This window comes from Felis catus, chromosome E1 (assembly GCF_018350175.1).
Source record: "Felis catus isolate Fca126 chromosome E1, F.catus_Fca126_mat1.0, whole genome shotgun sequence".
NCBI classification, from domain to species: domain Eukaryota; kingdom Metazoa; phylum Chordata; class Mammalia; order Carnivora; family Felidae; genus Felis; species Felis catus.
Genome location: NC_058381.1, coordinates 15,961,417 through 15,977,049, shown reverse-complemented (window position 1 = coordinate 15,977,049; position 15,633 = coordinate 15,961,417). Strand labels below are relative to the sequence as shown.

Genomic DNA, 15,633 nt, shown 5'->3' with positions numbered 1-15,633 from the left:
GTTGAAAAAGAAGGTGAAGTTATGTTTATTTGCAAATAGCATGGCTTTCTATTCAGGCTAAAAACGTGCTTTGAAGTAAGAGTATACATTTAAAAATTAGTCAAGTTTTACAACTCCATCTTTCTGTCTGTGATCCCACCCTCTGGCCTATTCAAGGACTCTGTTCTTGCATTTTTCATTCTCATCAATATTTTCCTCTTCTGGATTATCCCCAGCAGCATATACTAAAGTATCTCCCATCTTTAAAATACCGCCCCCTGACTTCATCTTTAAAATATCCTCTCTCTGACCTCATCATGTGTTTCTCCAGCTACAGTCCTATTCTCTGCTCCCTTTCCAGCAAAACTCTTAAAGTTATCTGTAGTCGCTACCATAGCCCCTTATCTGCCATTTTCTTTTTCTCTTGATAGCCTTTCCTGTTTTTATTGTTCCCGCTTGGTGTTTCGTGTGGGAAGCCGACTCGAGTTTGTCTGGTCCCAGGGCCCCTCTAGGTGTGTGTGCCGGACAGAGCTGCACCCCGTTGCCTCCCTCTTCCACTCACTCTTTTGTCCTCACTGTACTGACTCCTCCTTGACCTGTCAAGGTCGTGAATAAACTTAGCTGCCACATCGCTGGTCAGTTCTCTGCCCTCATCTTACTCAACGTGTCAGCAGCATTTGACACAATAGTGTACTCTCTCCCTAAAACACTTTTGCCACCTGCCTTTTGGGACACCGGAGTCTCCCCGTTTTCCTTCTATGTCATGTGTCACTCCTTCTCAGTCTTTTGTGGGTGGTCCCTGGCTCTGCTCTGGGGTGCCTTTTCCTCTGTAGCCTGTCCTCTCCTTGGATAACCTCATGGAGGCTCATGACCCCTCACAGCATCCAGGCAGCGACAGTCCCTGATTTATAGCTCATGCCCCCCAGCTCCCCAGAGCCTAGACTTGTAAGTCCAGGTGCCTCCTTGAAATCTCCCCTTGCACATCTAATGGGCATCTCAGATTGACCTCTCTTATCTCCATCTTTCCCTCCCAAACTTTTGCCTCCATTTTTCCTCATCTTGGTTCATAGGACCCCTTGACACACTTTTGCTCAAACTCTAAAACCATAGTACATCCTTCATCTTTTTCTTTCCCTTATCCCTTCCACATATTCAGTCTGTCAACCTACTCTATTGACTGTCTTAAGAATACATCATGTCCTCACTCTCTGCTGCTATAACCCAGGTCCTCCCCACTGCTCTCAACTTCTGCCTGGGCTGTTTGCACTGGCCTCTCCAGATCCTGCCTTCTCCTTGTCTTCCCCTACAGTCTGTTCCCTCAGGGCTGCCAAAGTGACCTTTTAAACTGTAAATCAAATCATACCACCCCCCTGCTAATGCTCTGTAGTTTCCTGTTACACTTAGAATAAAATTCCATCATTTTTACTAGTCTACAGGGCCTTAAAGATCTGCCAAGAGTGCCCTTCTGACCTCATTGTGGCCCCTCTCCCCGACTCTATCTGACTGTGTCTACCCCAGCCTTCTTTCTGATCTGCCTCCCAGCCTCTAACAGGTGCCTGGGCCTCAGGTGGCCTCCCACCATGAGCACATGACTCGCCCCATCTCATATCCGGGATCTGTGCTCAAATGCCATTTCTTCAAAGATGCCTTCCCTGACTACTCGCCAAAATATGTACCCCAGGAGGGTGCCTGGGTGGCTCAGTTGGTTAAGCGTCCCACTTTGACCTGGGTCATGATCTCACGGTTCGTGGGTTCGAGCCCCGTGTCGGGCTCTGTGCTGATAAGAGCCTGGAGCCTGTTCCAGATTCTGTGTGTCTCTGTCTCTCAAAAATAAACACTGAGGGAAAAAAAAAATTTTTTTAAATAATATTGGTAAGAATACTGAGGAATGGGCTCTCGTTTGCCACTGGTAGAAATATAAAGTTGCCCAAGCTTTTTAAGTGGTGAGTCATGGGTGATTTTTATCTCAGTTTTTACGGTTTGCTGTGTTTCTCATTTTTTCCAATAATCACTCCCCCCCCATAATTACTTTTTAAATCAGATAAATCCCTTCATCTTCCTTCCTGCCCCCCTTTAAAATTATTAACCTGGCTGGATCCTTGTACTTGCAGACTTAGGAAGCTAATCCCAGCAGCAGGATGGTCTTGTTCTGCTGTTGAGCCTTTTCTCCTAAAAATGTTTGATCTGAAGCCTGTATCAGGTTTCTCTGGAATGATGTAGTACTGGTCACTGCCGACTGTATGTGCAGAGTCGCTCCTGTTAGAAGGGCTGGTTTGGGAGCCCACTGGAAAGGCAGGGCCCTCCCAGTTCGAGGTGGGGTCTCACGACCTTTCCTGCCAAGACCCAGGTCTTCACAGACAGGGGAAGCCTAACATTTTGTAGCAGATACCCCACCCGACTCCTTCGCTGCTTGAGATTGAATTAAAACAAATAATAATCTGCTCTGCGCAGCTGGACTTCTGGTGCCTGCTTCCCCTTGACACATCCGCGCCCCATTCTGCCAATGCCCAGGCGGCCAGCCCTCCTGTGTGGGCCCCAGGCCCCCGGAAGGGAGGCTGCAGCTGAATCAGCAGTGGGCCATTCTGCCATTTCCCGTTGGTAGCTGGACATTTTGTTTAATTATGTTGCTTTCTGGGCTTGGCAGTTAAGTTCCAGAGCACCCAGTGGACACCGCCCTCCCCCCCCCCCCGCCCCGAATGGCGGTCACTCTGATGGCCGGGAGCCGATAACGGAGTCTGCACATCCTCAGCTTCCTGTCCCGGGCTGTTGCATTCGTGCTTTCTCAGCCTCACCCCTCCTAGACCCTGGTCCTCTGACAGTTGGCTGAGGCAACATCGAACCTGCCAGTAGATTGTGGGTTGTTTTGAGTGGCACTGAGAACTAAGAATTGGAGCCGGCTCAGGATGTTGCTTCCCTAGTGTTTGTGGGTGAATGACACACACAGCGACTGCCCATACTCCCAAGTGCAGGAACCAATGTGGTGGGGAGAGCGCCGGATTCTGGCTACTTGGTCTTCTGTTGGGATACCCTTGTCCCCTCTCCCTTGGAGCTCAGGTGCCACAGCAGAGCCGGGAAGCAGGGGAGCACCTGCCTGCTGATGGGGTTCAGAGACACCAACAAAAAGCCTCCCTTCCTGCCTTAACCACCTGGTATTGGGGGTGCCCATGTAGTTCATTTCCTAATTCATCTTCGTCTTTATGCTTTTCTTTAAAGTTTATTTATTTTGAGAGAGAGAGCAGGGGAGGGGCAGAGAGACAGGGAGAGAGAGAGAGAATGCCAAGCAGCCTCCGCACTGTCAGCGCAGAGCCCAATGCAGGGCTCGAACTCACGAAACATGAGATCATGACCTGAGCCGAAATCAAGAGTCGGACACTTAATCAAGTGAGCCCAGCTAGGCACCCTTCATCTTTATGCCTTTTAGAGGAAGTGCCTGTGGGAGAGGTGGGGGAGAAGAGCTGTCTTAGAACAGGTGTGGTCTTCTGTTGGCCTCTGTCACAGCTTGAGCCTGGATGGGACTCAGACTCCCCTCCCCTGTCACAGACCACAGAGGCCAATGATTGTAGCTTCACTTATTCATTTCCCTGTACAGCAGTGTTTTCCAGTTCTTTCGCCCCTCAGGCCTGATGGGGCTCAAAAGGATGCTTCGATTGATCTGGTTTGGACTTAACCACCTTTTTCACTTTGCTTCTTACAGCTTAAACTTTGGAACAAATACCGAATTTCCAACATTCCATCACTAATATTCCTAGACGCCACCACCGGGAAGGTCGTGTGCAGGAATGGGCTGCTGGTGATCCGTGATGACCCAGAAGGTAGGACCTTGGCGTGTCCATCCCGTACTCCCCGTTCTGTCCCCCTACCCTGACCGTCCCTACTGGTAGAGAACATACAAATGAAATATATCTGAGGGCGTTTGTTTAGCTAGAGGATATTGTCGTGATGAAGTTGATGAAATTATAGTATTCTCTAAGTCATGGTTAACGTTTTTAAAGAGATCAGAATGTCCCTCTTGGAGGCTTTCATTCATGGGCCAAAGGAGATGGAATCTGAAAAAGGAAGTTCAGTTCTGAGGGCTGAGGAGGTCGTTGAGAAGCAACGAGAGCCTGGAGATGGACTTCTGGTGCTGTTTCCACGGCAGCCATCACTTTAACAATTAGAGGCAAACTAAGCAGTTGTGAGATTTTTTCCTCTTTAAAATATTACCCTAGCAGAGTCATAGTCTTGATGTTGCTCTCCTGGCCTCAGGGGTGACTGACTTCATTTCTTGGTGCTGCCCAAGTCCTGCAGCCTTGGCCTTGGTGATGTACCCGGTGCAGGCTGCCCTAATCACCCTGCTCACTGGCTGTCCAAGGTCTGTTTCTGTCCCACTGGCACTGGAGTCTTAAAAGCATCCTAAGGTCTTCCCTTCCTCACTTACTATCAGTTAGGGGATTCAACCCTGGTCACAGGTTTTCCAAATGAAAATTTCACCTGCTTCAAAGAATTGCCGTCAGTAAAACCCAAGGCATGGTAGAACCAAGTTTTCACCTTCGCAGATCACACACACACACACACACACACACACACACACACACACACACACACACACACTCTCTCTCTCTCTCTCTCTCTACTCTGATCTTGTTAAAAATGCAGATTTCCCAGCTCCATCCCCAGAGATATTTGGGACCATTTGTTTCAGGGCGGGCTTGGCCATCTGCACGTTTAGTCAGTCTGTGTGTCTCCCATTCCCCCCTCCCCCAACCCCAGGCGATTTTTGAGGCGGTGGTCCACAGACCACCCTGTGAGAAAACGCTGTTCTGTTGCTCTTCCTGCCTGGGGCTTAAGTGTCATCAGAATGGAGAACATCTGGGTTGAGTGAGTGTTACTCTTTCCTTTTACTGGATTTAATTCTCACTTGGTTCCCTGGGCCCCAACCCAGACTGACTGAATCAGAATCTCTGGGGGTGGGTCCCAGGAGCATCATATTTTAAAATTCCCCAGCTGATTCTGAAATGCCGTCAGAATGGAGAGCCACTGAGATTCCGGGGTTGGACTTGAAGAAACTCATGGTTAATACACGAGGCAGTGATTCCCCATCCTGGCCCATCATCAGACTTCCCTGGGGAGTTGGTTTTGCTTTATTTTGGACATAGATCTTCAGCCTTGGCCCCGGATCCCAAGACTCAGAGCATGACCTGGGCTTCTGTACTTTTCAGAAGCCCCCCAGGAGCTGGGTCCTATGATCACCCAGGTTCGGGAACCATTGTCTTGAAGGTAGGTGGGGCTGTGCCGTGGACAAGGTTCTGCCTTCATTCCTGGGTTTTAGCTCCAAATCCTATGTGTGTGTTAACAAATACTATTTGATGATAAAGCTGTCATGCCCTGCCGCTGTGAGGACTCTTGGGTCAGAAGTCTCAAGGAAGAATCTTAACGTTCTTTCCACCTGTTGCCTGTTTCAGGTTTGGAATTCCCTTGGGGACCTAAGCCCTTCAGGGAAGTCATTGCGGGGCCCTTGCTTAGAAATAACGGACAGTCCCTGGAAAGCAGCAGCCTGGAGGGGTCTCACGTGGGAGTCTATTTCTCCGCACACTGGGTGAGTGTTCAGGCCCTCCTTAGTCCAGACGGAAGGAAGCAGCGATGCTGCCACCAAGACCAGTTGGGGTTGGCTTCTAGGGGTGTTACTGCTTGGGTATCACTTCCTGGTGTTCTTACTTCCTCCTGCACCTGATGCATGGCTTGCATGCCACGAGCGCTTATTATTTTGAATGATAATGGCAGCAAGAAAATTCTTCTTTTGACTGGTCTGAAAGGGTAGTCTTCCTCACCCATTCTGATGAGGCTTCTACTGGTCTCCAAGGGGGTTCATTTAAACTGCTGCCTGCTGGCACACCGTGGAGGTGAGAAGAGCCTATCCTGAATGCTCACCATTACAAGGGGCACGTTTGTTTCTGCCTCTTTAATAAGCTGGGTCTTGCTATCCCAGTCCTACTTGGGTCTTGCTTACCTGGCCTCTGCAGGCAGGAGAAGACGAAGGTACAGGGTCAAACCGTAGGATCTCACTCTCCTCTTTCAGTGTCCACCCTGCCGAAGCCTCACCCGGGTCCTGGTGGAATCCTACCGGAAGATCAAGGAGGCAGGCCAGAAATTTGAGATCATCTTTGTTAGTGCGGACAGGTAACGCGTGCTGGGGAAAGTGGCCGTGTGGTTCCCTTCCCCAAAGGTGGTTAACATGCATTTCTTTTGCCTTACGCTTCTCGCCTGCTAAGTGTAGAGCGTGGAGATGGGAACTGGGGAAGGCGTACCTGGGATGATTGGCAGACAGATGCCTTTTAGATTTTCTCGTGCAATTGTTTGAAGGGGAGCTGAGAAAAACCTGTTCTTGCTGTAAATATTGGGGCACGTCCCACTTCCGGCCTAGGTCATTTGAGGTTAGGATGCAATTTTCTGATTCGTTCAGCTTTATGGATTGTGATGAAAGGGTGTGGTGGGGGAGGGATGGAAAGAAAAGAACCGGAGGCTAATGGAATGTGACACCTATCTGGGATGGCTGTGCTATAATTTTTTTCCGCTCAGGACTCATGCTTCGCCTGGGGGCTGTCCTAAAAACCAGAAGGGCAGACATTCGTCCTGGAGTCCGTCTGGTCCTTTTAGCCTCAGCTTCCTCTGCTGCAGGCCCCCCCTTGCTAGTTTTATTCATCAGTGACCTTCCTTCATCACAAAACTCCAACTCTGGTTCAGACCGAGCCACCAGGTGCTTCTGCTTCTCAAGTTCCTGTTCACAGAAGGATCTCTGAGATGCCAACACACTGAGGGCATTTTGTATCTTCTAAAAATTTTTTTTTTAGTTTATTTATTTATTTTGAGAGAGACAGAGCTCACAGGAGGAGCAGAGAGAGAGAGAGAGAGAGAGAGAGAGAGAGACAGAATCCCAAGCCCGCTCCGCACCACCAGTGCAGAGCCAAATGCGGGACTCGATCCCATGAACTGCGAGATCATGACCTGAGCCTAAATCAAGAGTCAGACGCTTAACCATCTGAGCCACCCAGGCACCCCAGCATTTTGTATCTTTGATATCTGCACTGTGCCATGCTTGGTGTATTGGCCCATGGTCCATCCCTGGTACTCCCAGCTCCCCATCTCTGCATGTAACTGGGGATAAGCAATCATCACTCTTCTATTTTTATTTTTTTTTTAATTTTTTAACGTTTATTTTTGAGAGAGAGCACAGGAAGGGCAGAGAGAGGAAGATGCAGAATCCAAAGCAGGCTCCAGCCTCTGAGCTGTCAGCACAGAGCCTGATATGGGGCTCAAACTCACTAGTCATGAGATCATGATCTGAGCCAAAGTCAGGCGCTTATCCCACTGGGCCACCCAGGTGCCACAGTCATCATTTTTTTTTAAAGCTTTAAAAAATATCAACTTTATTGAAGTGTAATTTACATACAATAAAATGCATACATTTTGGACATACAATTCAGTGAATATTGACCCATGTATGTACCCCTGTAATCGTCACAGTGAAGTATAGAACATTTCTGTCATTCGCAAGGTGCCCTTGTGCCCCTTCTTGGTCAGTTCTCACCCCCAAACTCGAGCCCCAGGGAGCCCCTGATCTGCTTTTTATCACTTTGGATAGATCTGTCATTCCTAGAGTTGTTTGTACATGGAATCATAGATTTATGCTCAGTTAAAAGTGTGCTCCTGTACACAAGACTGTTATATGCACAAATTAGAAGTATCACGGGGACCGCAATGTCGCTGTACATCTAGGCTTCTTATAAAACTACCACCTGCCTGTGTTGGAAACAGAATCTTGGGCATGAGTTCAACTGGTAGGATCCACAGGAACAGGCTACTTGAAATAGCCTGGTGGTTCAGTTCGCATCCGCCTGTCGTGTGGAGGCTGTTGCTGTGCGGTAACCAGAAGGGGTAGAATAATGCCCCCCTGTAGCCTGGTGTCTGAGGAGCGTGACGTTCAGAAGCGCTGGCATCTGCAGAGCCCTGGGTGTAACTTGGTGGAAGGTGGGGAGGACCCTGTGGTGGCACTTTCAGGGGTAACAGAGCCTTGTTTCCATGTGTGTCTCTGTAGGTCAGAGGACTCATTCAAACAGTACTTCAGTGAGATGCCCTGGCTCGCTGTCCCCTACACCGATGAGGCCCGGCGGTCACGCCTCAACCGGCTGTATGGAATCCAAGGTAGGCGTTCCCGACTCCCTGGGGATCCCTGGAGACCTGCTCATCTGGGCTCACCACCTCCTTGGCTTTTCTTTTAGAGGGAAAAGGACATCTTTATTTCCATTACATGTTCATGTTCCTTACCGTCTCAAAAATGACATGCTGTGAATTCTGCAGTATGTAAATTACACCTTATTAAAGGCATTAAAAAAAAAGGACCAGCCCAGGTGAAACAGCTACTTCTCACCACCTGACCTGGTGGGTTCTCATGCCCTTGGGCTATGGAGCACACACTCCCAAATGACTTGGCCAGAATCCTGAGGGTTCTGTCAAAGAGACCTAAGAGTGACCTTTGGTTCCATCAGTCAGACTCTCTAAGCCTCAGCTTCCTCATCTGCAAAATGGGCATGATAAATCCCTGCCACAAAGAATTGCTGGGAGCATTAAAAGGATAACGTATGTAAAGCACTTCATGGTTACTGAAGCACAAGAGTGAGGGCTGAGTGGCTGGTGCCTTCTTGGTGAGAAAACCAATGTCCTGAGAGTGTTGAAAACTGGGACTTGAAGTACTAATCATGGCATTTTTCAGAAATAATGATTATTAAGTGAGACGAATTGTGTTTTTATTCTCTGTTATGTGAAACCTCCTTCCCAGCCTTCATCCAGCCCGGTTTTCTCTTGGTAAAGCACTTAGTTGGCCTGTTAAGAATTAAATACATTCTTATATGTCAATTACATCTCAATTTTAAAAGAAGAATTAAACTCATTTCCTTTGTAGCAGTACTACCAGATCCTGGTTAGCCCTAGACAGACACAGCTAACATCTGAGATCTCAGTGCTGCTTGTGTTATAGGGAGTGAAGAAAGAACAAAAAAAAAAGACAAAATTTAGCCACAAATTCCACAGCTAAGGAGAACTCATCAGGTTCTTTTTAAGCTTTTTCTTCACCATTTAGAGAAAGCATATGGCTCTGTTGGGAGCTAAAGTTTCCAAATAATTAATATTTAATTTTAAATCAGTGCTTCTGCATTTCATATGTGCCTAAGAGTCCTCTAGGGACCTTGTGAAAATACAGACTCAGATTTCCTGGGTCTGGGTGGGGTGGGGCTGATAGTCTGCATTTCTAGCAAGCCCCCAAGTGACACTGATGCTGGTGGCCCAGGGACCCCACTTTGGGTATTTATTTTTATTTTTAGAGAGAGAGGACACGTTAACAAGCTGGGGAGAGGCAGAGAGAGAAGGAGAGAGAATCCCAAGCAGGCTCCAAGCTATCAGTGTGGAGCCCAACATGGGGCTCCATCCCATGACCATGTAATCATAATCTGAGCTGAAATCAAAAGTTGGATGCTCAAAAAAAAAAAAGTCGGACACTCAACCGAGCCAGCCAGGCATCCCATGGAGGCTCATGTCTCCTATTAATAAGAAAAGATGAAAGGAGCTCCCTTTCCAAACAAAAGCTGAGTGATAATAACATTGTTTACGAGTCCAGAAGTGAAGGGACCAAGTTGAATAACTTAAAAGAAGATGCCAAAGCTTTTTCCTTCCAGCACTGTGTTTGCACAGAGACTTACAACATGAGTGCCTAGACGTAGGAGCAGTATCTGTTGAGATGAGTATCAGGAATGACCTTTGGCCAGTGGTACTGAGCAGAGCATTAAATTGCCACTTTGTGAGGATAAGTAAAACTTCAGGTCTCTCAATTCATTTATTTGTTCCTTCAACCACTGTTTACTGAGGGCTGTATTCTTCCAGATGTTGTGTTCTTCCAGACACGGGGGATACAATCTTGAGTAAAAATGGACCCAGTCCTGCGGCGCCTGGGCAGCTCAGTTGGTTAAGCGTCTGACTGTAGCTCGGATCATGTTCTCGTGATTCATGGGTTCAAGCCCCACGTTGGGCTCTGTTGACAGCTCAGAGCCTGGAACCTGCTTCGGATTCTGTGTCTCCCTCTCTCTCTGCCCCTCTCCTGCTCACTGTCTGTCTCTCTCTCTTAAAAATAAACACTTAAAAATGAGTGAATGAATAAATAAATAAATAAATAAATACACCTTCTTGCTTTTAGGATTCAAATCTTTACTCCAAAGGTAACTTTGTGTATTACTTAAAGGAGATGTGACCATCTCATTGTCATTGTACAGTGGGAAACGGGTGCAACCAGCCAGTGCGAGTGTTCCTCAGCCTCAGTTCTGGGGCTGTGACTAGAAGGTCTTGGAGGGACTCCAGGTGAGCCCCATTGGTAGGCTGAGTAGTTCCAGGTCTTTCCTTAGCATTACCTAGGCTTTGCTGCCCTTCAGTGCCCATGTCTACATGCAGCCGTGCCCCACTCCTTCTGAGGACCACAGATTTCTCATCTTGGTCCTTGCAGCAATACTGGGACATTCTTGAGTTTTCTCTCTTCCCTATTCCCCTTACACACCGGCAGGTGTCTTTGATGTCTGTCTTCCTCTAACTCCTCCAATCATGTTCTGGCTTCTCCTGTCCCTCTCTCCCAGCTTCATGTCTGTGTGCATGTATGTATTCACGCACAAATGAGTCACATAAGATGTGACTCTGTGTCACATGGTTGGGCCTTGGAACATACTGTCACTGATGACTGGGAGGCATCTTACATGTATATACCAAAAAGAATGTCAGCTGTCCTACCTCCACTAGGCATGGGGCCTCTTGGATCTTTGGGACATTGTTTCCTGTTTCTTGTCTTATTCTACCCTCACTGATACCACCACTCTAGTCTAGGCCACCAACAACCCAGTCCTGTCCCTACTTCCTACTGCTGAGTGACCTTGAGCTAGTTACTTAACCTGTCTGTCTTTTTTTTTTTTAAGTTTATTTATTTTGGAGAGAGAGAGAGCATAAGCAGTGGAGGGGCAGAAAGAGAGGGGGAGAGAGGATCCCAAGGAGGCTCTGCACTGTCAGCACAGAGCACGACATGGGGCTTAAACTCATGAACTGTGAGATCATGACCTGGACTGAGAGCAAGAGTCGGATGCTTAACCAACTGAGCCACCTGGGCACCCCACTCTCTTTTCTCAGTAAAATTGGGAGGCTTCAGTGTTGGGTACAGAATAGGCATTTAATAAGCATTTAACTGATTAACTTGGGGGAAAAAGGAGGAAATTTCATTTTACAATAAAAAAGGTAACTTTTGGATATCAAAAAGCTTAAACAAAGGCAACCAACAATATTAATAACATGTATGGCAAATAACCATAGGAAAAGATTTTTCATAGGAAAAGATCTCTCCTTAGACACTAGTAAAAAAAGAGAATTTAGTCAAAAAAATGTATATGAGGTAGGCAATTCATCTAGTACATTGATATGATATAATCATATCATTTTCATGACATGGAAAATATTCAGCATACTTCCATGATTTACAAATGAAAACACTGAATTTGTATCTATCTCATTTGCAAAGAAGTCCCACCACCCCACCATCTCCACCAAAAGATAATCCCCAGTGTAGGGAAGAGATCAGACTGCTAGTAGAAATGTAAATCAGGACAGCCTTTCAGGAGAGCAATTGGCAATATACATCAAAGGCCTTTAAAAATCTACTAAACCTTTAATTTAGAAATCCCACTTGTGGAATTTCTGCTTAGGAAATTATCCTATAGTACCCAGCAGAAGCTGAGCTTCTCCTGAGCAAGTGGTGGATTTTTGTTTTTGTTTTTTTCTTGCACCTTTTATACATGTTGAATTTCATTGTGGACACCACCACCCCACCAGCTTTTTTTTTTTTTTTTTTTTTTTTTTGCTTTAACCCCTGGAAAACCCAGAGCTGAATTTGTAACCACCTTTAGCAACTTTGCAAAGCTCACCTCTTTTGTTGCATGCCCTTGACCTTGGCTTCGTTTGCTCTTTCTTCCCTGTTTTCACTTCCAGAAGGTATTTTCCTCTGTTTTTGTTGTATTATATCACGTACTTTTTAAGCAGCCTCTGATCCTTATTGGAAGAAAGGGAGAGTAGATTTAAATGCATAGGAATCTCTTTCTTGAGCTCCCGCTAGCAACCAAGCCGGTGGACTGAACTCAGGTGGGAAATAAGAAACCAGAAGAGTAGCCCAGTGCTGCCCTTGAGTGGACAGGAGGAGATTTACATTAGGAAATACCTAGAGAGCAGAGTATGACAATGTCTTGAGGAACTACAAAGTGTTGGTCCAGTCGGTGCCATTTTGTTCATAGAAGTCTCCATAGAAGACTGACACTTGTCCCAGAGGGCAGAGCAGGTGCTGGGCCTCACTTGGCTGCTCTGCTCCACCACGGGGCCACTTCACGCAGAGGCACCTTTCTTCCCGAGCGTGTGCCATCAATAAGCAGAATCTTTTCTCTCCGAGGTAGGGAGCTGCCCTTTCCTGGATGTGGGGGCCAGCGTGATGTAGGTATTCCTGGTGGTCAGTGCTAAGGCTGTAGGGTCACTTAAGCTAATAATTACCAAAAGATGGTCTATATCATGCATAGGTAGTTTGAGGTGGCCGTCTGTGCCCCCTGTCTCTGCTCTGTGAGGTACTTGGCACAGAACAGAGACCTCATAAGGAAAGATCACAAGCTCTGCAAGATTCAACACAAGTTTTGGACACACTCCTAGGGCTGGAGGGTGCCCTGTAAAATGTTGGGTAGGGCACAAAAAAATTAAATTGATCATTTTCTGTCTGCCTTCAGATAGCAAAGAAGGGAACTCTTGGATTCCCCAGCTGTCAGCCTATAAATATTACATATTTACACCTATAAATAAACCTATAAATAAATATTACAGAGGTAAGAGCCGCAGTTGTTAGGCGTGGCTTAGACAGCCGGAAAGTGGCTGACCATGACTGAGGAGGAAGAGAAGGGGGAGTTCTCAGAGACGCACTGGTTTGGTTTCATCTCTTAAGGCCCAGGCGGTGTGGGGATGAGAAGTACACATGTGGTCGCGACTTCGAGGAGCCCTCAGTTGAGGACCACAAAGCTGACCTGGAGAGGCCCTGTGGCCAGGCAAGCAGAGGCCTTCCAGCCACAGTGAAAGAATGTGAGATTCAGGCCGAATCCAGTGCCAGCCAGCCAGCGTCCTCTGCATTGGGCCAGCCCCACTGCTCCCCATGTGCTGGCTCCATGGCATACGGTCCCTGCCATCTGTGCTAGTCTCTCTTCAGGGAGGACCTGCCTGCTCTCCCAGCTCCCACCTCCTGCTTCCTCACTCTCAGGTTTATAGTCTCCCTGGCACAGGGTTTGTGCTGACTGCTTCCTTGACCACTTAGAACTCACTCCTGCAGGCATCCTGGCAGGCATTGCCTGCTGACCTTGATCTGCCTGCCTGCAGCCCTGTCAAGCCAGACATGCACTAAAGCACAGTGAAGTTAGAGTGTAGAGAGAAGCACAGGATCCTTCTCAAGGTAGCATCTCATGAAGAGCCATGCAATGGACTAATCTGAGTCCAGGTGAGACTCTGGCTTGGAGCTGTTGAACCAGGAGGGCTTCATTGAAGAGGTGGCTCTGGAGGATGGGATTTAGATAGGGAGTTTCTGGGGCAAAGGCCAGAGTGGGATACTGTAGTGTATTGTAGGGCAGAGTGTGCAATAAGGTCAACGGTGCCACATCTTAGAGGGCCTTGAGCACCATGCCGAGGTCCTTGAACTTGTGATCAATGCGATAGTGATACTTAATCTAGACCAGAAGAGAAATCCCAGAGGCAGATTGTCCGCTGATATTTCTGATGGACACATTGAGTGCCCACCGTGACCAGCCTCACACTGGGCTTCAGGCCTACCTATGACGAGAGGGAGGCTGCTCCCTCAGGCTCTGGGACAGGTGGCCCAGGTGGCTTCTGCAGCCCAGGGCCCAGCTCCCTGCCTCTGCCTCCCTCTAGCCTCACAAGGTCACTTAGTGTCTTCTGCTTCGTGGCATTATGGGGGTTCCATGTGCATTAGAAGGTCTGGTTTCTGTTAGAGGCACACGTTGTTAGTAAGTTCTTGTGCAGCGTTTCGTAACGATCTTACCAGTCAGCGATACTGTGCTTACAAGTACACATATATCTGAAGAGGTGTCGTGGGTTCAGTTCTAGACCACCATAATAAAGCATAGTCTCAGTAAAGCCGAATTAATGTTTTGGTTTTTCATTGCCTATAAAAGTTATGTTTACACTACATTGTAGTCATTTAAATATTTATTTGTGAGCAAGAGAGAGCACGAACAGAAGAGGGACAGAGAGAGAGGGGGACAGAGGATCTGAAGCAGGCTCCGTGCTGACAGGACAGAGCCTGATACAGGACTCAAACTCACGAACCATGAGATCATGACCTGAGCCAAAGTTGGACACTCAATGGACTGAGCCACCCAGGCCTCCCTACAGTGTAGTCTTTTTATTGAGTGTTTATTATGTGCTAAATATGGTTCCATTTTCATATGTATTAAGTCAGTTAATCCTCACCATGCGATCAACACCATGTGATAAAATTGTTAGCCTGTTAAGTGTGCAGTAGCATTATGTCTAAAAAATGACATACATACCTTAATCAAAAAATAATTTGTGGGGAGCCTGGGTGGCGCAGTCGGTTAAGCGTCCGACTTCAGCCAGGTCACGATCTCGCGGTCCGTGAGTTCGAGCCCCGCGTCGGGCTCTGGGCTGATGGCTCGGAGCCTGGAGCCTGTTTCCGATTCTGTGTCTCCCTCTCTCTCTGCCCCTCCCCCGTTCATGCTCTGTCTCTCTCTGTCCCAAAAATAAATAAAAAACGTTGAAAAAAAAAATAAAATAAATAAATAAATAAATAATTTGTTGCCAGAAAATGCCAGCCATCATCTGAGCTTTCAACAAGTTGTAATCACTGATCACAGATCACCATAACAAGTGTAATAATGATGAAAAAGCTTAAAATATTGCAAGAATTCCTGAAATGTTGATAGAGAGACATGAAATGAGCAAATGTTGTTGGAAAAATGGTGCCAGTGAGGGTGCCTAGGTGGCTCAGTCGGTTAAGCGTCCGACTTCAGCTTAGGTCGTGATCTCACAGTTTATGAGTTTGAGCCCCACATCAGGTTCTGTGCTGACAGCTCAGAGCCTGGATCCGCTTCGGATTCAGTGTCTCCCTCTCCCTTTGCCCCTCCCCTGCTCATGCTCTGTCTCTCTCTCTCTCACAAAAAAATAAATAGTAAACATTAAAAAAAGGTTTTTTTAATGGCGCACCAATGGCCTTGCTTGAACAGGATTGCCACATACCTTCAATTTATAAACACACACACACACACACACACACACATTGTCTCTGAGGTGCGGTAAAGTGACGTGAAATAAAACGAGGTGTGCCTGTGCAGATGAGTTTTCGTATCAAACTGCCTCTGACTACCCAACCAGAAGGTAGAAAAGCACATGGCCTGTTCTGGGGGTGGGGGGTGGTGGTTGCAGGGAACAGCATTGCACAGGCTGGAACAGAGCAGAGTGATGAGGGTGTGGAGCAGGGGCTGGCCCCAGACTCCCCTGGTGACCACGAGCTGAGCTCTGGCGCCATCCCCTTCCTCCCTGTTG

At 47.4% G+C, this 15,633-nt stretch overlaps 1 protein-coding gene across 2 annotated transcripts in view; it reads left to right on the top strand.

Annotated features, from left to right (window-relative positions):
• NXN (nucleoredoxin) overlaps positions 1–15,633 on the top strand; it is a 159,340-nt gene that overhangs the window by 125,605 nt on the left and 18,102 nt on the right. For both annotated transcript variants that reach the window (XM_023244495.2, XM_045045338.1), the window contains exons 2-5: positions 3,674–3,791; positions 5,421–5,554; positions 6,035–6,135; positions 8,051–8,157. In XM_023244495.2, coding sequence (XP_023100263.1) covers positions 3,674–3,791; positions 5,421–5,554; positions 6,035–6,135; positions 8,051–8,157 — 460 coding nt within the window. The remainder of the gene's footprint in view (positions 1–3,673; positions 3,792–5,420; positions 5,555–6,034; positions 6,136–8,050; positions 8,158–15,633) is intronic.